Raw genomic sequence first — 20,032 nt, 5'->3', positions numbered from 1 at the left:
CAATACAGATCATCTCCATGCTGATCTGTGAGTTTGAGAAACAGCCCCTTTAAAAAAATATATCAAAAAAAGGAGAGGGGGAGTGGGAGGCTGTGTGCAGCAGAGGAGAGATCCTTGGGCCCAGACAAATTCAGCCATCCTACTTTAAAACTGCAGGCCAGCTCCTGGCTTAACCTGTAGTTTCACGTCACTGCAAAACTCTGGAAGTGTCGCCTTTGCAGATATGCCAAACATATGAACTGTTCTCAGTGAAGTCAGTATTTTTCCACATCTACTATCGTAACTCTGCTGGCATGCTGGGAGTAGCAAATCCTCCCTTATCTCCCTCCTCTCTGAGAGCATCTCTCTGTTTAAACACTGGCTAACTTAGATCATACACGATCCCCCCCCTTGGATTCCCCCTTGGAAAGTGGACAAAGAGGAGGGTGGGAGAGTCGCTGGGGTTGTAAGCAACAAACCACAGAAGATGGACTGTCGTGCAGGAGGGAAGTAGCAGGGGGAAAGAGGTGACTAATGAACAGAAGGGGGTGCGTAAAATCCTACTTGGATTGCCTCTCTGGAGAACAGCTGTTTCCTTGTAAACATCTTGCTAGCTGTCCAAACAAGAAGTTCAGACACAGAACAATAAAGGAGAGCACCCGGGTAGAAGCACTGAAGGCATGGGCTCATTCACTACCCTGCCAATTGCTCCAAGTGGCAGAATTCAAAAGCCAGAGAAACATTAGCTATACATTTAACCCTGCGTATGCTGTGTTGTAGCAAATGGTCTGCAGAAATATCCTTCTCGAACTGTGATGAAACCCTCCCTAGCCTGCCTTTTTTCCCCATTGTTTCTGACACAACAGCAGAGCACATTACTTGACAAAGGAAAAGAGAAAATATCTTCAATGGATCGAGGAGAAAGAGCCACAGAGCCAAGAAATGAAAAAACTGAACGTGGCAGCCCTGAAGGCCTTGAAAAGTTCTACCATTGCCCTGGCATCAGCAACTTGGGAGTAGAGGGAGTTAGAGCAGAAAAAGCAAAAAGAGTCTTTTTATTAGTCCTCAGCACAAAACACCCTACACTGGCAGAAGCTTTTCTATGCCAATACAACTGTGTCCACATAGGACACCTGCCAGCACTGCAAGGTAGCTGCGGATAGGGGAAGGAATACCAGCACAACCAATCCCGTAAACATTCCTAGGGCAGGCAGCCACAGAAGGTAACTACTGCACTGCACAAGAGCAAGTAGAGACATGCACCACCTTTGTCCGTTCCTTGATGCTTCTGGGGATCTAACACATACATGCCCAATCATAAGCCTATCCTATAAACCCTGGCCCCAAAATGCCACACAACTGTTACAGGATTGCAAGAAGATCACAGACACCTCTCTAGGAAAGAAGGGATCGCTGCAAGGAAGGCAATACACAGGATAGTAGGACACAACAACTAACAATAAGGGAACCCTATGTCCTGAGCCTATAGTCCAGTTATCTACACTTTCATGTTTACGTCTGACAAACCTGTCTTGACTTTTATACGTTCTATTCAGTGCAAACTGCACGTATCCTAGGAAATGAAATGCCTCCTATTTCTACCCAGAACAACCTGTAGAAGCACGAAAAAGGTAAACACAATGATACTCTCACAGTCAGAAATGACAACAAGGAATTCCACACTTTAGAAATAGCCCACAAGTTCACAGGAAAGTCCTGATGTAGTCAGATTTATTTTACCTTTTTATTTCTTCACGGCCAATTTGTTGTAGTCATGCATACACAGCCAGGAAAAAAGACCCGCTAACAAGGACTGCTCAAGAATAAACATTCAGTCACTACAAGGAGGGAAGAGTGCACATTGTGCTAATCAAATTCCCTCTGAGCCTAAAGGAAGGCAGCTGGTTTGTTGCATCAAAGTCCAAACCAATCAGGGACTCCACCTCGTCTGGGGTCACCTTCCTGCTTCTGCTTCTCTTTCTCCACATATTTACTCCTGAAGTCATCAAAAGAGCGAGTTTCTGTATCTTGTTCTTTCTCGGGAAATAGGTTGGGAAACTGAAAGGTTTGTCCTTGGCCCTAAAGAAAAAACAAATGGTCAGAGAGACATTTCAGCCTTTCTGCAATAGCTATGATGCATACACTTATAATGAAAGACCACCCTGAAGTTTCAGCTAGTGCAAAACGGTATCTTATAACCTCCCAGGATGTCTTTCAACCCATCTCCCCAAGATACTCGTATATCCCTTCCCCCCAGAGCTATCTTCCAGCCTCTCCTCTTTTGTGCACTACTTAAGACACTGACATCTTTTTTTTTTACAGATGAATGATCAGGAGATGGACACCTTTTCAACGACTTTGAACCAGCTCAGAGATGTTGTGTGAGTCATACAGTAAAAGCAAGATGAGCAAAATAACTGATTTTGTTATAGTAACACCACTGGGAAAATACACGGTGGAGCAGGCATTCGTTAACACTCAGAATATGAATAGTGGTTGTATTTGTTTAGATCTTAGCTAAGGATAAGACAGAACATTCCTAGCAGCTGTTATTGTAGGGTTTTGATGTGGGAATACAGAATAACAGATATCAGAGGTTTCTTATCAACAGACATAAAGACTAGTGTAAAACAATTACAGTGGGAACAATATGCCTAATATATCACTAATGAGATTAAAGTGATTACATCTGCATCAGTCATTCTGCCTAAGAGACAAGTCATTTAGTGAAACATCATCATCAGATCTATGTCTCCCACTTGGAAGATAAACATTTGCTTGGTCTCTGGCTTTTATCTAACAGCAGGAAACCATTATTCTGTGGAAATGTACTATCCCATTAACATTACCTACTTGCTTTTTAATGGTAAGCACAACTTCATTAAATTCAACAATATTGGCCCTTCCATTCTGTATGGGACCTTGCATAATAAAACTTGTAACTGATCACTCATAACTCTAAAATTACTCTCCAAAATAATTACAAAGTTATCATACATTAATTTCTTTGGCAGCATGTTGCACACAGAATTCTCAAGAAAACCCATTGCTTCAGATGAAAACAGGTGGGTTTGTTTTTTTTTAGATCAGCCATTCTTTATATTTGTGCAGTAAATATAACCAAACAAGAGGCCCAGTTATGAAATGGTTCCACAAAGGAGATGAAAGGAGCCCTCCACAACACAGCTACCTACCCTGCATTTTGAGATCAGAAATACAACATAATTAAATCCAACAGAAACGTCCCTGACCCATCTGAATGTATGCTATGTTTCATTTAATCATATATATTCAACACGGTAAATAACAGGTGTGAAAAAAATCTAAACCTCAAGCATACGCTTTGGAGAGAAAAAACATGACTTACCCCAGATGAGATTATCCAGACTGGAATCTACAAAATACCAACTCATACCCAGCAATGCTCCGGTTGTTTTTGTAGTGCATACTTCTTGGGGGTTTCCTAAGAGCCTGACCATACTACAAAAACAACAAAGAAGCTGCTGTGTACATAGCTTGATTCCAGCCTGGACAAGCTCAACTGGAACATATCAAGGTTTTCCTTTCCACTGGTGTACACTTTGGGGTTTCAACTCTTTTGTACCTTTAAATTACCAACAGGTATGTTTTTAATAGCTGTCCTATGACAACTAAAGCATAGTTCCATTTGACGGCACAGAAACTGGCCTTGAGCAATCCCTTCAGTGTCCTTGAGCAATCCCAAAGCTGCAGCCTACTGAAACTCTTCCTTTAGCTGGACCAGCAACAAGCACCCTTGAGGCCAAGCACTGCCCAAGAATTTAGCACACTGAAGCATTTGCTGTTTTATATTACAAAAATTACTGTGTTTTAACACAGTGTCACTCAGCCCTGTGGTACCTATAGAACAGACAGGGCCGATACTGAAGACTCGTCTGCCCTGGAGAGGAAGCCATTTTAGTCAAACAAGTCAGAAAACAATTCAGGCTAACATGGTAGGCATACCACCTACACTGAAAATCTGAGAACTATTTATATTGGTAACAGTGTAGTAAGGGACTGTTCTTGTTATGCAGCACTTTCATTCTGGTATGCTTCCAGGACCAATGCATTTCCCTCACTGGAGAATGAAGGAAAGCTGTCCCTAAAGCATACTAACAACATCCACGGTAATTCACTAAGCATTGCAAAACAGTTATTATTTTGAAAAGAGGGAAGAAAACAAAAAAGATACACACAGAGGCTGTAGCAAAAACAAGACAAACCTTTAAGCTGTTTATCAAAGTGCTCAGAGTTCCCATTTCAAGGCTGGTGAAAGTCAAATATTGAGCTGAAAATGTCAATCTGTATCTGGAGTCTTTTAATAAATCAAAATCAGCAGAGACACGTTGGCTCTTTCCAGCTCTTGTTTTGTGAAGAAATTCTGATTTTGGCTGGCAGCCAAACACGATTCGAAACAGCCAAGACATTACACCCTGAGAACTGAAGGTTGATAAATCTTAAGTAACAATACTCTGCAGTAATACTGCACTGTAAGGCTCTAGAGTGATGAAAGCTGTATGAAAAATAGCTGTTGTGCATGCTCAGTAGCTAGTTTTCAGAAGATGCCTGCATCTTGGGTATTTCAAAATTTCAAAAATACCAAAAGGCATCGACTTACATAAAGGATTGTGAGTCTGTCCAGGCATATTTATACTCAGTGCATCTTCCACAAGATGCCAGAGGCTACTGAGGTTCAAGCTCATATGCCACCTCCTCAAAAATAAATGCCTACCGAAGGAACAGAAGGGTTGGCGCTTCTTTACACAGTGCTGCTTTTTCTTACACTTCTTCTTTGTAAAAGTTTTCCCTTCTATAATAACAACAACCATTTGACAACCATATGATAAACGCATCCTCAGAATGAAATCCTCACTGGAATAAAGCAAACAATGTTTACTGAGTTCATCAGGGTTTATCTGGTTTGCAAACTGCTGGAACACAAAATGCTGGCACATTCAACCAGAAAGCAAAATTCTGGCTTACTCGAAAACCTTGCATTTGTTTACAGTCTTACCTTTTGCAAGCTCTTTATCCGCAGTCATCCTTTTAATTGCTTAATTATTGAAACTCACATAAGCTGAAGTAATCTCTCAAAAGGTTAGGACTTCAAAACTTTAGAACTTCTGCCAGCATAATTACCTTAGTTAGAAGTACAGAGAAAGGGGGAGAAAATAAGAACACCTTTCTACCCAATCCAGCTGTGCTAAGAGAAAATCCTGTATAAAAGGACAGGCACCCGAAAAAAAAGAATTTTTGTTCGGATAATTTAGTCTGTCTTGGAATTGGGTGCTGCACTGCCAGCAAAAGAACTTTTTCACCAATGTGAGGTGATGCAGTGATATTCTGTCAGGATAAGCTCTGCCACCACAAGCTCTTATATGTAAGTGAGGCCTTACAATGCTAAAAAAAAGAACAAAAACCCAAACAAAGCAAGTCAAAGAGGCAGTATTGAAACACCTAGAAAAAAATAAAGGCAATATGATGATTTTATGCACTGCTATTCTCAATTTAGGGTCTTTACAGAGATCTCTCTTTTTCCTACAAATTCTAAGGTTATGTACAAGTGAGATGTGTGGTCCAGTGTTCAGATAACAGAAACGGGAGGCATTAAACTTCTTGTCCTGCAAAACTCTAATCCTCAATTCAGCATTGCCCAAACATACAAGGCCTCATGACAATTCGTTTGTTAAATGCTAGTAACATCCTTCACAATAAATAGTGACCTAAGCACTTTAGATTTCCCTTTAGATTTCAAGCCTTTGTCATTAGAAAGGGTGAAAACACACCTTCTTCTCAGAGTCTGTTTAAGGAGTTATCACATGGAGTGATACAAATTGCCTCCATTCATTTTTTTAATGAGAGGTTAAGTGATCATAATTGGGCCTATGAAGTCAAGTGTTAGTCTTTCCACTGCTGAGCCTCATGTCACGAAATTGCTGGAAGGATTATCCGGCACAAACTCATTTATACTTCTCTGACCTTTGCGTCCCTTGAGAAGTTTAGAAATGGCAGGTCAGCACAGATATTACTGTGCAGAAATGATGCAGCAAACACTGATCACGTAAACAACTGTGCGATCTTCTGATTATTTAGATAATTGAAGCACTTACTACTGTCCTTCAGAATTAGCAGAAAAGTGATGTTTATAGTATCATTAAATAAAAAAAAAGTTGGACTCCCAACAGCACGGGATTCAGTCCAGCAGTAGCAGCAAATGCAGCTAAGTTTAATAACACAGTGCATTTGAACAATTCTCCTACTATTGCAGTGGTAACGTCTGATGTTAAAATGTATAGCAAAACAGCCCAGAAAGCAACTTCAGAAATCCACTCAGGAATGACACTGCACATGGAGCATCCAAGTTTCCTCTGAATTCAAAAGAAAACTGCTCAAATAGGTTAATTACTGCGAATGTACAGGACACTCTAAACAGGGTCTGAGGAGAAAGCATTTGCAAAAATGTTCCCGACAGTGCCATCATTCAAAAAGCTAAATAGGTGTTAGTCCTAATGTTGACAAGGTCAGACTCCTTTTTACAGCCATCTCTGTTCGATTTCTCAAAACAGGTTTAATTAAAAATAGGTCTGGATTCCAGAGGCTTGTCTACAGTTGTGCTCCCATGGGTGCTAACACCTGTTAAGCTAAAGCAGTCACAATAGTGGAGGACAAGGAGGAGGAGGAGGAGGGGATGTTGTTGTTGTTTTTAAATTTTGCTGATGTTAATGCAACTGTAAAGTTTCCCACTGGCTTTCTTTCCTTCTTTTTTTCTTCTCATTATCACAATTATAGCTGTATTGGAGTAAGGAGAAAGGTTGCTGTATTACATTTTTTTACCTACTCTGCAAAGATATATAGCTTTGGTTTTAATTTAAAAAATAAAACAATGTAGAAAAGTAGCATTTGATATCTGAGGCCATAAGTCTCTAACTTAAACCTTTCTCACCACATTCCAAAAGGGGAAAACACACAGGCAGGCTCTGGAATGGCAAGATATTGTTGATCCAGAGCCTTCTATGATTTGAGGTATTTTTTAGTGTGAAAATATTATGCTTGGACAGATCACATATTTGTCCAGTTACCGCCTGAGAATAAAGTAAACAGCTCTGAATCTCCAAGAAATAGTATTTGGAAAAGAAAGGACAACAATTCTTACATCTGGAACAGCTGGGGTACTAGTCTGACACCTAAGGGTGTGTTGACTGTGACTTCATATACCTTCCACCTCTGAGACACTTGAAGTAAATTAATGGATATGTATCATGTGCTGCAATACGTAAGGTGATGCTTTATGAAGCAGGCAAACATAACTGGTCATGAGAATATACTCAGTTTCATTCAGGTAAACTGCACCACAGCTGCCACCAAGTCACAGTGGAAAGAGCAATACTTCCACCTAGTGGGCAACAGAAAGATCAGTGCAAGACCTACCAAAAACTCACCCATATTTTTCCAGTCATAAGCAGTTTTAACTTGAAACTGGATTAATGAGAGAAAACACAGCTGGCAAAAATGGTGGGAAAGCCCAGCTATTCTGACTCACGGCAGATGCAAGCTAATTCTCATGAAAATAAGGATTTTACAGCGGTTACCAAAGACTTTCCTAAATTAGGCAGATATTAACAATGGACTGCATGGGGCCTGTTACGGCCTGAATCACACCATGAATGAGAATGAAGGCAAACCCTTCAGATTCAGAAATGACACTGGGTTTCTGGCTTCACCCACTGTTTAAAGCTAGTGTGAACACAGGACTGGGAGCTCATTGTCTGAGACATGAGAGCTAGTGATGAAAAGTTACAAAACAAAAGGAAGAAGAGAAAGGAGAAGGAATAGAGAAAAAGGGGGACAGACAAACAAAATGTTAAAGGAACTAACAGACAACAACAACAATAGAAAAGAGAGCAAAGAGACCAGGAATGAGGTGAGGAATAAGCACACAGACCAAGCTTCCCTGACAAGAGTTTAGTAAATGACGAGGATTCCCTCCCTTGAGATGAAATACAACACCAAAAAGTGGTCCCCTGATCCTGTTCACAGGATGGATGGAAAACATGGCCTTAAGAACTTATTATGGTAACTAATTCATAGGGCAGTGCAGTAAGGGACTCTTGGCTGCCCCCATGTACTAAGAGCAGTCCTCAGCCAAAGCGCGACAGGGCTACACACATTGCCCAGAAGACAAAATGGGAGGCCGGAGGAATGACCAGAGATCTTGCTGTGCACCTGCCTTCAGCACCAAACTAGTTTGGGTAAATCTCCACTCCTCTGCCAAGCTACCCTTAAGGTAATGGCAACTATCCTAGGTCAAGAGGTTTGATGTGAAAGAAATGCACAGAGGTGTTGCCTTAAACAGGTGTCTTGCTCCACAGAGGAGCAGCATTCTCCTTCCCACTCCTTCCCCCCGAGTATCTATGGGCTGCAGACTACCTCCTTCTCAACTCAGCAGACAAGAGAAAAAAAGACTGCATTAAATACAATTAAATAAAATTTGAGAACTGACTACAGTTCGCTAGAGACCCGTGTCTACTTCAGTTTTGAGAAATGAGTTTGTAAAAGCAAAGAAGTCACTAGCAGAAGGCTGTGATAATGGAAAGTGCCTGTAATTGCCTGCTAAGGAACAGCACTCAGAAAAAGCAACTTGTGAGATAAAACGGCACTCCAGGCATTCAATTCCTCAGCTGTGTTCTTAATGAATCATACAATCCTGATCTCTAGCAGACAAAAACCTAGCAGTTGGGAGAATTTGCCCATCAAAGCAAAAACTGTTCCTTGAAAAAAGAATGTGCTCTTTAGCTATTGTACTGCAAAGTCCTCACAAAGATGAGGTTGCCTCTAACTTCAGCACAGTGAATCAACCTTAGTCCTTATCTAAATACAACTCTGTTTCTTTCTAGCAACATTGTACTTCACACTATTGTTTTAAAGGTAAGGGCTGTGTAGAAAAACAAGAGTCTCCTCACTTTTCTTTCCACTCCCCTTCCCAGAAAGGGCTTAGAGCAAAACTTCTAAACACACTTAAACTTTAAAAAATTACACACACACACAAAAAATCAGAATTCCCATTGTCTGTGCCTCTTGACTTCGACCCCAGTTCCATATGAAGTCTTTGGCAGTCTTTTAAGATCATACAGCACTGCCACAACACTGAATCCTTGTCCCAGGATGGAGTAACACCGAGGTTGTGTTGCCAACAGCAATTTTTTACAACCATAAATAGCATTCCTTTAATGTAATTTTGGTATGTGAAGGGGTTTTCGGTCACCGGTTGCACTTCTTTTTTGCGTAACAACAGGTAAGCCCAAGAGAAGTCAAAACTATAATATGTTCCTGTTGTGAAAGAAACTTAGAAGCACATGAAGCTTCTTTTCCACTGGGCAACCAACATATGTTTCAGAACCTGGTTCAGCCACAAAGCATGCTTGTTAGACATGACTAAAGGCTCTCCAAGGAATATGCCTTAGTCTTCTCTGAAACCTTTAATAAGAAGTTCCCTACCTTCACAATATATTCTTTCACTTACTGGACATTTCAGCAATCAACCACAGAAGTCATGAACCTTCCAGCACACAGAGTACAGGGTCAGCATGAAACCCACTGGCAAAGCAGCACCATATGACATCAGACCACAGTCTAACACACAGACCTCAAACCAACACGGGACTTGAAAACTAACCACTTGTTTGAATTTTGATCTTCAGACTGAGTCATTTAAGTCTCTTTATATTCTGGAATGTATTAAAGAAACTGTCATTCTTAGAGAATTGGTAGAAATATTCAGCCAACCAGGACAATTCACTGGACATTACTTTTAGCTTGGCTGGTTAACAGTCCTTCTGTCTTTCCTCACAAGCATCCATGTTAACTCACCAGCTGTACATAGGCGACCTTGTAATCTGGTTTCTTCTCTCTCTGATTCTTGTGATTCCTCTTGTTGTTTGCACCTGTAGAAATGAAGAGAATCCCACCTTTTACTTCCCAGGACTTCTGAGTTCTCCACAGCAAGGCCAGGCTGAAAGGGGGACTTTGTTAGTTCTGATTTATTGTTAAGAGGAATATGCTTCCTTCAGTACCAGCACAGCATCGCAGTTAGTGAAGTGTACTGAAACTGAGGGGCACTACTCTCCTTATTTACAAGCAGGGAACTGAAGTATCACCAGCCTGCTGACTGCTGACAGCCACTGTGCCTTCACCTCACACACGAAGTCTGCAAGGAAGTAAGGAGCTAAGTCTCCTGAGTAGGGGGCTAGGAGCGATAAACTGTCCTGCCATCATCAACAGCTTCAGGAAGACAGGGAGAAAATTACCACTAGACAGTTTTAAACTTGACTGTTTTTCCTACCCGGCTAATGTGCTGGATCTACTGTTTATACACCAGGACACGAATTATATTCCATATCCAAACAAAAGCACCCCAATCTTCTCCAAGTATGCTGGTCACAACTGAGTGGGAAGTGCAATTTACTCCCTGCATGTTAGGCAGACATTAAAGCTCTCAAATTATTAGATTTCTAACCCTCATTTATCCCTGACTACATACATGCTACCATGACCTAAAATTTGCAAAGAGGGACACAATGGTTATAAGGACAAGCATGACTATTTTTCAGTGCTGTTTGAAACCACACGTGTTAAGTATTTAAGACTTTATTTAATTCTGGTTTGCAGATAAGCATATCACAGATGGTATTTCCAGGTTTCTTTCTTCTTTTACATATTCTGAGTTTTACAATCTTAATTTTAAAGTGGTTTTTTTAATTTTATATTTTTTACTACTACAGCTCTTTTTTCCTATTCTTTTTAAAATGATCCCTAATCTTACCACTGCAAACACACAACCTATTAGACCATTATCTACTGGTCTAACAGACTGTTTTTCTTTGCTCTACGAACTTTGCCTTTTGTTAGACCATAACACCTCCTCTGTATGCATGCAAGGTAATCTCAATTCACATTAGTGTTTTAAAAAGGCTATGGCTGAAATTAAGTTTAATTACTAATCGTATCAAAACACAAGAAGCAGTTCCTTCTGAAGGGAGACACCCACTGGTCTTCAAAGAGAAATAGTACCAACTACAGAAACACAAGCTAGATAACTGTCAGGACGATAAGGCTTTTTAAATTCAGATTTTTCTTAAACTTACATCACAATTTAATCAACACATTCAAATATGAAGTGGTGCATATTCATCTGAAGGGATGAATAAACAACTAAGCTGACTGACATCACCAGCAAAGCCCCTGGAACCAAAGTTTGCTGAAATCTAACAGACCTTTTGATAGCTAAAGCCCATTCTGGCTGCACAAGGATGGTGTATTCAACCCTCTGGATTACTCAACTGCACTTACCATACTGTATCCTGGTCCTCACAGCAGCTACCGGCACATTGTATATTCTTTCAAGGTAATTCCTGATATCCACTTTTGTCATTCTAGGCAATGCAAAACCATTTTGGGGAAAGAAAGAAGAAAAAGTGTAAGTATTTTAAAAAAATAAACCAGAGACTGGTTGATACTCTGGAATAAATATGCTTTCTTCTTCTTTTAACCAGGGTATCTTTATTGCACGAAAGTATAAACTCAACATAGATCACACACTGCTACAGCAATTCATTACCCATAAACTGTAACAACTGGTAAATATTTTACTCTCTGTAGCCTCAACAGTCAAAGTGCCAGATATATTCTGTGTTCAGCAGGCTTTTTCACTGCCCAAGCTGAGAGCCCTTCCTTTATCTTCTGAGCAGCAGTTTCCGGAATTATCAGAACCTGCCACAGGCTTGCGGGCTCTACTGAGTGCAACAAGACCGGTCAGGTTGGAGGAGTCCTGGCAAACACCTGGGCATCACCTTGCTTCCTCTGGACCAAATTCATATGCACTTCCTTCCGCTAAGCCCGTCCCCGGGAAGGCTGAGCCTCGCTAACCCTCGGTGAGGGGAAGCCACGCAAGCCCCGGCCCAAACGCGTGCCCTTGCTGCCTTCCACAAGGTGTCCCGCGGGCCGAAGCCGCTTCCCTCCCGCCCTCCCGCCCCTCCGCCGCCGGGACCAGCGCCCGCACTCACTCCATGGAGACGCGGAACTGGACGGTGTCCTCGGGCTGCGGGACGCCGGGCCGCACGGCCAGCATGAAGAAGTTGGGGCGGAAGATCCGCAGCTGCGGGCCGCCCCTCTGGAACAGCGGGTACCTGCGGGGACACGGCGCCGCGCTGACTGACCGCCTGACTGACCGGCCCCACGCCCCGCCCGGCTCCGCGTCCCCCGCGTCCCCCGCGTCTCCCGCATTCCCCGCATCCCCCCGCATTCCCCCGCCGCCCGTCCCGTCCCGTCCCGTCCCGTCCCGCTCACACGGCCTTCCTGGCGCGCGTCGCCATGGCCGAGCCCGGCTGGAAGCGGCGGCGCCAGAGCGGCCCCCGGCGGCGGCGCCCCCTGCTGGAGCGGAGGAGCGCGGCGGGCCCGTGTGAGGGCTGTGGGGGCGGCCCCGACCCTCCGCCCCGGGGAGCGGGACACGGCCCCGGGGAGCGGGACACGGCCCCGGGGAGCGGGACACGGCCCCGGGGAGCGGGACACGGCCCTGGGGAGGGGAGGGTCCTCTAGAGGAGCCGCAAGGCCGGGGCAGGCGGCGAGAAGTGTCTGCAAGAGGCCACAGCTGGAGTACTGTGTCCAGTTCTGCGCTCCTCAGTGCAAGAAAGACAAGGAGCTACTGGAGAGGGTTTAGGGGAGGGCAACAATGGTGATGACGGGCCTGGAGCGTCTCTCTTAGGAGGAGAAACTGCGGGAGATGGGCCTGTTTACTCAAGAGAAGACAGATATTTATACATATTAATGTATAAATATCTCAGTTGGGTGCCAAGGGGATAGGGCCAGACTCTTTTCGGTGGTGCCCCATGACAGGACCAGCAGCAATGGCCATGAACTAAAACAGAAGAAGTTTCACCTGAACATAAGAAAGAACTTTTTACATCGAGGGTGTCAGAGCACTGGAACAGGCTGCCCAGGGAAATAATGGAGTCTCCTTCTCTGGAGACACTCAAAACCCACCTGGATGCATTCCTGCATCAGCTGCTCTGGGGAACCCTGCTTTGGCAGGGGGTTGGACTGGATGATGTGCAAAGGTCCCTTCCAACCCTAACAATTCTCTGATTCTGTGAAAATGTTGTCTCTGTGGGACTTAGCAGTGCTGCCTGCATTTCAGAGGATCTTGTGGACAGGCCATTTCCTCCTGTCCTCTGCACTGGTGAGACCCCAGGGGCGGTGCGGTCCAGCCTTGGGACCCTCCACACAACAGACACGGAGCTGTGGCAGCAGGTCCAGAGGAGACCATGGAGATGCTGGGAGGGCTGGGACACCTGCCATGAGAGGCCACAGACAGAGAGAGCTGGGGTTATGCTGCCCAGATAAGAAAAGGCTCCAGGAAGCCCCGATTATGGCCTTTCAAAATGTAAGAGGTGCTTACAATACCAAGGTCTCTCATGATAGGACAAGGGGCAACTGTTTTAAATGGAAAGAGGACAGGTTTAGATTAGATATTAGTAAGCAATTCTTTACTGTGAGGGTGGTGAGATACTGGAACAGGTTGCCGAGAGAAGTCATGGATGCCCTGTCCCCTGGAAATGTTCAAGGCCAGGCTAGATGGGGCTCTGAGCAACCTGGTCTAGTGAAAGGTGTCCCTGGGGTGGGGGAAAGGTGTCAGGGGATTTGGAACTAGATGATCTCTAAGGGCTCTTCTCACTTAAACCACTCTTACAAATCCATGACACCGCAGCATGTGCCAACAGAGAGCCAGAATATGCACATAGGTACCAGAAACAGACAGAAGAACCATGGGGGAGAACAGCCATCCTTGATGGACTTGCCTCCAAAAGGGCATTTCAAGGGTTGGCAAAGGCAAGAGGCCCTACAGAATTGCTCACATCTCAAATTTGGTAAGAGTCACTTTTGATGTCTACATTGAATTAACCAAGTAATTCACACTTCAGTATTGGGCTTTAATATTGTATGCAGGTTAATGGGCTAAATAAATATTCTAATATTCAAATGTGTCATTCTCTGTTTTGCACTGTGATTCATCTGCATCTGTGGAAAGGTATGTGGTGAAAACTACCACTTCTAGATATTTTTTCCTTTATTCCAAATTCTCTGATTCACTTCATCACTCAAACTTTTAAGTCAACTGTAACAATATTTGGCACCCAGATTATGAGCTCCCCCAGAAGAGTCAGCTTTTGATATCTGCCTGTATAATCGCTGTAAAACAGGCCCGTAGTCCTGTGTCTTTGTTGAAGATACTGAGTGTCATTCTCAGTTGTAGAATGAGATCAAATGATATTAAATAAGGATTTGGACCAACTCCAAAATCCTTGCAAAATGGGATGGCGGTAGATAAAATATGAAACACCACTCCAGGGGGCTGTCATTGGAGTAGGTACTGGTTGTGCTTTATTTACAAAATCCAGAGATTTGTACACAGCAATCTACAGGAGAGCATAGGGCTGGTATCAGGAGGTTAAGGGACATGTTCAGCAGGAATTGAAAATGCCAGCAAGGAGTCATCACAGTTCCACAGGGAACGTGCTTCCCCTTGAGGAAGCCACCAGACCCCTCCAGGATGAAAGAGAAGAAAAGCAGCAGCAATAGCCAATCCGGGCTGATGCAATTTTTGTTATCATTGAGGCGTGAGAACACAAGTGATCAATGAAGGAAGAAAGAGGAGACCAGCAGGGTTTCAGCACACCACTAAAGGCCATCCTGCCTGGTTCTCTACTTCCAGCGCCCGCCAACCTTGCCCTTGGCTCCTGCCTTCTTGCTGCTACAATACAAAAGGAAAGAAAAACATGTCAGTATAATGGAAGTGGTGGGGCTCTGTGGCCACTCTGCATTTCTGACTCATAGATTAGGTTTGAGCTGCTTTCACTTCTAACATGTTGGGCACACCTGTCATAGACCACATCCTAAGCAAAATATTGTAAATACTGTGGAAAGAGATTCCCCCTGGGGCTCTGAGTGAAAGACCAGGATGTGCATGCCTGAAAGGGGTGGACCCTTTCAGATTTCCTGCATTATCAGGGCAGAAATCCAGGTGGTCTCCAAACTAAATGACAGGCCTGTCCAACCACAGACTTGATGTTTTCTGAATGCAAATCTGCTATGATTTGAATTTTAGGATTTAGAACTCTTTTTGGAAAAATTTCCTCAGTATCAAAGAGCTCTGATCAAATTCCCCAGATGCTTTAATCATCTAGTAGTAGAGGCAAAAAGCTAAGCACTAATTTAAATACAACTAAGAACTGCTTTGCTTTAGCAAAGGTGGAGTGGCTTCTTACTTATATCATGAGAGCAAGAGCCTCCAAAGAAATCCAACCAACCTTTTAGGCCTCCTCTCATATCAGTATCCCTATCTTGCTCATAGTGCGTGGGAGCAGTCCAGCTAAACTCCCCAGTCAAACCACCTGAGGCAAATCCTCTTTAAGAGTATCTTCTTGCACACAGAAGAGCAATCCTACATGCAAGCCACTTACCTTCTGACTGAGAAGCAGACACACCTGGAGTCAGCCTGGGGCGAGGTGTGAAGTTAGTTGAGTTAGATTCTGCGCTAGTTCCCATCAGCAGCACTGTGCCTTATGGGGCTTGGCACACCCCCAAACTTTTTCATCTCACACACACACTGATGAGGCTGCTTCTTGAACCAAAGCACATGCAAACTGGGGGAAGCTCTTTGATCAGAAGAGCATGAGGTTGAGGGCCAAGCACAAGGTGGTGGGGCCTTGCTATCAACAGGGAGGCCTTCTTCAGAACCAACAGTTCCTCTGTGAGAAGAAAAGCAGGGGTATCTCACATCTGGGGACATTTTTCTTGTGCTGCCCCATGGATTGGTTCAAGAGCACGAGCCAGATTTATGGAAGGATGTAGCACAGTGACAGAGACATACACATGTGTATACTTTACCTTTTGACCAAGTTAGGCTTGGTCTAGTTGAAAAAATTTAGCTTTAATGTGAGAGAGAGCATGCTTTCTCTGCTTATCTTAAAATGATCTCGATGTCCCTTTTGCCAGCCTTTCTGAAGGCTCAAAACCCAGTATAGTAACTGCATAGCTCCTCAAACAAAGGCAGAGTCCTTTTATCTCCACAAGTGATGTTATGCCTAACCTTTAGACTGTGCTTAAGGAGCCTTAATAATGTCTGAAGCAAAAAACTCACTTAGTCTTTATATAACACATTAGCAGGCAATGCTTTGGAATGATGGTGTCTAGTGTGGATAGAAATTTAAGCACACCGAAATCTCGTAAGCTGTGGACTTCTCAGTGCAACCTTTTCAAATGATGTCCTGAGAGAGCATCATGTCTTTTGGGGGAGCAGGCATGCAGTAGTCTGTTGTGGGTGGTGTGATAGTGCCTCTCAAGAGCAGCAATGTCGAGCCAAACTAGGGTACTCTTCTGCAGCTGCACATTCTGCTGAGGTTTATCAACCTACAGCTCTGTACAGAAAATACCACGTGAAGGTCAAGTGTTACATTTGGCATCTACAGATAACCAAGCCCCCAGAGTTACATTTATCTGTTAATGCAGGGCGCCTTTGGGAAGTGGGAAGGTAGTGTCTGGTCACTCCTATCATCTAAAGATGTCACCAAAGACCACTGCTTCATTCCTGGCATGACTTTGCTAAGATGCAGAAGCACAGAGAAGATCAAATCCCACCACCGGAGAGCTCTCCTCTTTTGTTTCCCTGCAGTTACTTCTCTGTGGCTGTCAGTTTTCCATGTCCTAGCCCCCAGGCTTTGTCTACACATGGTATCTCATAAGTTCATTAAAAATACCTAGAATAGTTAAAGATATAAGACTCAAAAAAAAGCAGTGAAGGAAAGTAGGAGAGGGATGATGAGTGAAAAGAACTCACTACAGTAATCCCATCATGTTAGTCTTGTTACACACCATTCCTTGTAATCTTAGCAACCACTTGTTTACGCTTTGTAAACAAGGGTTGTATTCCCTCAAGTATTCAAAGCACCTCAGACAGGTGTTTGAAAAATACAACAATAAGCAGATGAAAATTTTGAAGTCAGAGTGTGAAAAAACATGAGGTTTTTTTGTTGTTAGGTGTTGTTACATTCACTTCAGTTTCCCCTTCATTTTCTCAATGTGAGGCAGGATGGGAGTTGCCCTTCCATCTCTAGCCTCATTCCATTGCAACAAGAAAATGTCGGTTGTTGAGGCTGAAGTGACTAATTTGAACACTGAGAAGATATCCCCAATCCAGAAGCTAGGAAGGGGATATAAGTACTTACTGCTTCTGGGCCTGATCAATCCGGTTCCTGAGGGTGACAATCTGCAAACAACATATATGACCAGGGTTTTTAGAGATAAAAAAAACTTGTTCCCTCAAGGAGAGAGGAGTTTTACCTGCTGAAGTGCTGGAAACAGGTGCCTATAGTAGGAATCAATACCTCCTTTGAAATTTTTAAAGCTCACTCATAATTGAAGGAGAGAAATGTTGCTTCTTGGCAATAAATCTGCAAGCCAGCTTCACACATCAAGGGAAAGAGGAGCTAGAATTTTATAATCCTTATTAGAAGAGTTTTACATATTCAAATTAATCTCCTATGAACTCACATGTCAAACTGCAGGCAAGTGAACCAGAATGAGTTCTGCCCAGCTGGAAATGGATGGCTCCATCACCTGCATGTGTCAACCTCACCTCCCCACTTTTCCCTTAATCCTATGCATTTGGAAGTGTGTAAGCCCAAAGAGCTTCCATGGTCTTTGGATGGGGACCTCAAGAATGGAAGATGGGTGTCACATTCTACTGGAGTATCTTTCTTTGCTGGGCTGGCAGAGCAGCAGGCTCAGAGCTTGCAGCAGTCACCACCTTCCCAGCCACTCATCTAATAAGAGAAGATAACTTTTAAAGGGGCTGAAGAAGAAAATATTCACAGGGAGCCTCAGGAACAAGAGAGGAGAGTGTTGAAGTGAGGGATCTGAAGACCTTCCCAAGTTATGTTGATGAATGCAAGCCTTTAGAGTGTCTGTCCTACCAGACGAAGCATCTCTTTGTTTAGCCATGAGTAAACTGCATATTTCAACCTGATGCATGGGAAACCAAACACCTACCTTGCACAGGATGAGCACCTTATGGACTGATTTAGCATCTCAGTCCTGGTCTGTAGGCCTAGACTTGCTACTGAAATCCTGGGACTCTTCCAGCTCAGGTACTGGAAAAATCCACAAGAAGACTAGGGTGTGATAGAGAGCTCTCTTTTGCCCCTTCGCCCTCTCATTTGGAACTGAGTCAGGGTTCTAACTGTTTTCCTGGATTGGAAAAATGCCTTTGCCAAAATGTACACTTTGCATCTGCTTTTGGTGCAATTTTAAGTTCTGCACCGACTCTGCAAGTCCAAGAACTGGTGACCCAAAATTTGAATATTTAAAGTCGCACTTGACATTCCCAGCATGCAGAAGAAGAAAAAGAAAAGTCATACATTCAGGTTGTCCCAACAATTGGTATTTCCTGGCTCATGTCTTTCCATAGTAAACAGAAAAAAAATAAGAGACTGAAACATTATCAAGAACAAGACAACACAAGGAAGGAAAGATCAACAGATCACCTGCTTTTGTACTTACTCGTGGACATTTTAATATCTGCCTCAGCAGTTTAAATTGATTTTTGCAACCAAGCATTTTTCCCAAGTGTGGAGGAGAACCAGTTGTCTTCAGTTTGACCCAAAAGACTCAAGACTTACCTTCACTGATAACCTTGTGACTGTGACTATAATACTCTTCAATGAAGCACCAAAGAGCAACAGACACTAAAGAATGGCTCCATTTCTGTGTGTCCCAGTTCCTTCCTTTGTCTCTCCCTTGCATCCTTGCTTGTGTCTCCTTCATTCTCTTGGCTATTTTCACTTACCTTTCACCTCAACTTTTTCCTGCTATCATCTCCCCTTTCAGTTTTCTTCTCCCATCTTAGCTGTGCACTTTCCTTCTGGTTTCCTCATTCTTTGAATTTTTTGTTACTGGATTTTCATCAGCAGGCACCCATCTCTTTGTTTATGCAGAGGTTTTATTACCATATCATGTACCTGTCCCTGGCACTGCCTTATTTCCTGTTTTTCAACACCCACTTGACCTGTTATCCTTAAGCTAGCCCTCTCTAATACTTTGGGACTGGATAACCATGTGCCACAAGGGGGAGAGGCTTTCTAAACCCTATACTATTCTTTTTTGTGAAGTCCAAGCTATTACACATGTATCCCTAAGCTTTTTTGCGTGTATCCCAGGTGCATTAGGGTGACAACCCCATGCACACAATATCAGAGGTCTGCATAGGGAATTATTTAGAGGTGCTCTGACTGGGTTCCATGCTCACTTCTTCAGCCACATCCCTGTTGGACTCTCGACTCCTTTCCTAAATTACCACTTTATATCTTTTCAAAAAATGGAAAGGGAGAGAAAAAGGAAGTGAATGGAGAGACACAAGATCCAGTTTTCTCTTTTCTCTCTGCACTTGGAGCCAAGTGCCAGTTCCCGTCTGGCACCTGGCCTCTGACCATGCGGCAGGCTCATGCATTTGGTAGCCTTTGCTGCTGCTGTTACACAGGCAAGTTCATTGTACTTACAACTTGGAAAGCTCCTGCAGCCTGCAACGCATTGTTAAAATCTAAGAGAGATTGAGATAGTTACATTGGTGTTGCTCACTCCCTGTCAGCATGTGTCTGTGTCATTGGAAATTAAAAGGAGAGCAAGACAGAGAGAGATCCAGTAGGATTTCTCAGCCACTGAAACCTGACATGGGTGAGTTCAGCCCTATCCAATGACTTTGTGAAGGAAACATGTCCACTTTCTGTTACCATATGATACTTCAGTCAGATGCTCCTGTCTGGAGACAGTTTTCAGTGACTCCAGAGAGCTCGGTCCACAGGTATTCTGTCTAGGATGGAATAAAACTTACAACCTTCAACTTTGAAATCAAGGATATTGCTTTGCAATGGAGACGAATGAATTGAGAGTTACTGAATTTTCAGGCCACAGTTACTTATAGATAAAC

The 20,032-nt window shown here is 43.4% G+C and overlaps 2 protein-coding genes across 7 annotated transcripts in view; both read right to left on the bottom strand.

Moving 5' to 3' along the window:
- Positions 1-1,693: 1,693 nt before the first annotated feature.
- MRPL23 (mitochondrial ribosomal protein L23) lies at positions 1,694-12,418 on the bottom strand. The gene is made up of 5 exons (XM_050336040.1): positions 12,343-12,418; positions 12,060-12,182; positions 11,347-11,429; positions 9,868-9,941; positions 1,694-2,058 (listed from the first exon to the last, which is right to left on the bottom strand). The coding sequence occupies exons 1-5, from the start codon at positions 12,366-12,368 to the stop codon at positions 1,894-1,896; spliced, it is 471 nt and encodes a 156-aa protein (XP_050191997.1). The 5' UTR covers positions 12,369-12,418; the 3' UTR covers positions 1,694-1,893.
- A 1,991-nt stretch (positions 12,419-14,409) lies between these two features.
- TNNT3 (troponin T3, fast skeletal type) overlaps positions 14,410-20,032 on the bottom strand; it is a 31,291-nt gene continuing 25,668 nt past the window's right edge. For 4 of the 6 annotated variants that reach the window (XM_050336034.1, XM_050336036.1, XM_050336037.1 and 1 more), the window contains 2 exons: positions 19,605-19,645; positions 14,410-14,803 (listed from right to left, as the gene is read on the bottom strand). In XM_050336034.1, the coding sequence (XP_050191991.1) occupies positions 14,755-14,803; positions 19,605-19,645 (90 nt within the window). In that variant the 3' untranslated portion in view covers positions 14,410-14,754. Of the gene's footprint in view, positions 14,804-17,276; positions 17,318-19,604; positions 19,646-20,032 lie in introns of all 6 variants that reach the window. The other 2 variants (XM_050336035.1, XM_050336038.1) reach the window with 1 other exon arrangement.

Source organism: Myiozetetes cayanensis, unplaced genomic scaffold (assembly GCF_022539395.1).
Source record: "Myiozetetes cayanensis isolate MyiCay16 unplaced genomic scaffold, myiCay2020 scf6-25, whole genome shotgun sequence".
Taxonomy (NCBI): domain Eukaryota; kingdom Metazoa; phylum Chordata; class Aves; order Passeriformes; family Tyrannidae; genus Myiozetetes; species Myiozetetes cayanensis.
This window is presented reverse-complemented; position numbering and strand designations above follow the sequence as displayed.

What these genes read in the sequence shown, in the direction of transcription:
- MRPL23 (XM_050336040.1), bottom strand. Translation starts at nt 12,368, where the DNA reads ATGGCGACGCGCGCCAGGAAGGCCGT. An exon ending in ACGCGCGCCAGGAAGGCCGT is followed by an intron (nt 12,183 to 12,342) that starts GTGAGCGGGACG and finishes GTGTCCCCGCAG; the next exon opens with GTACCCGCTGTTCCAGAGGG. An exon ending in GAGGACCAGGATACAGTATG is followed by an intron (nt 9,942 to 11,346) that starts GTAAGTGCAGTT and finishes TCATTTCTACAG; the next exon opens with GTGCAAACAACAAGAGGAAT.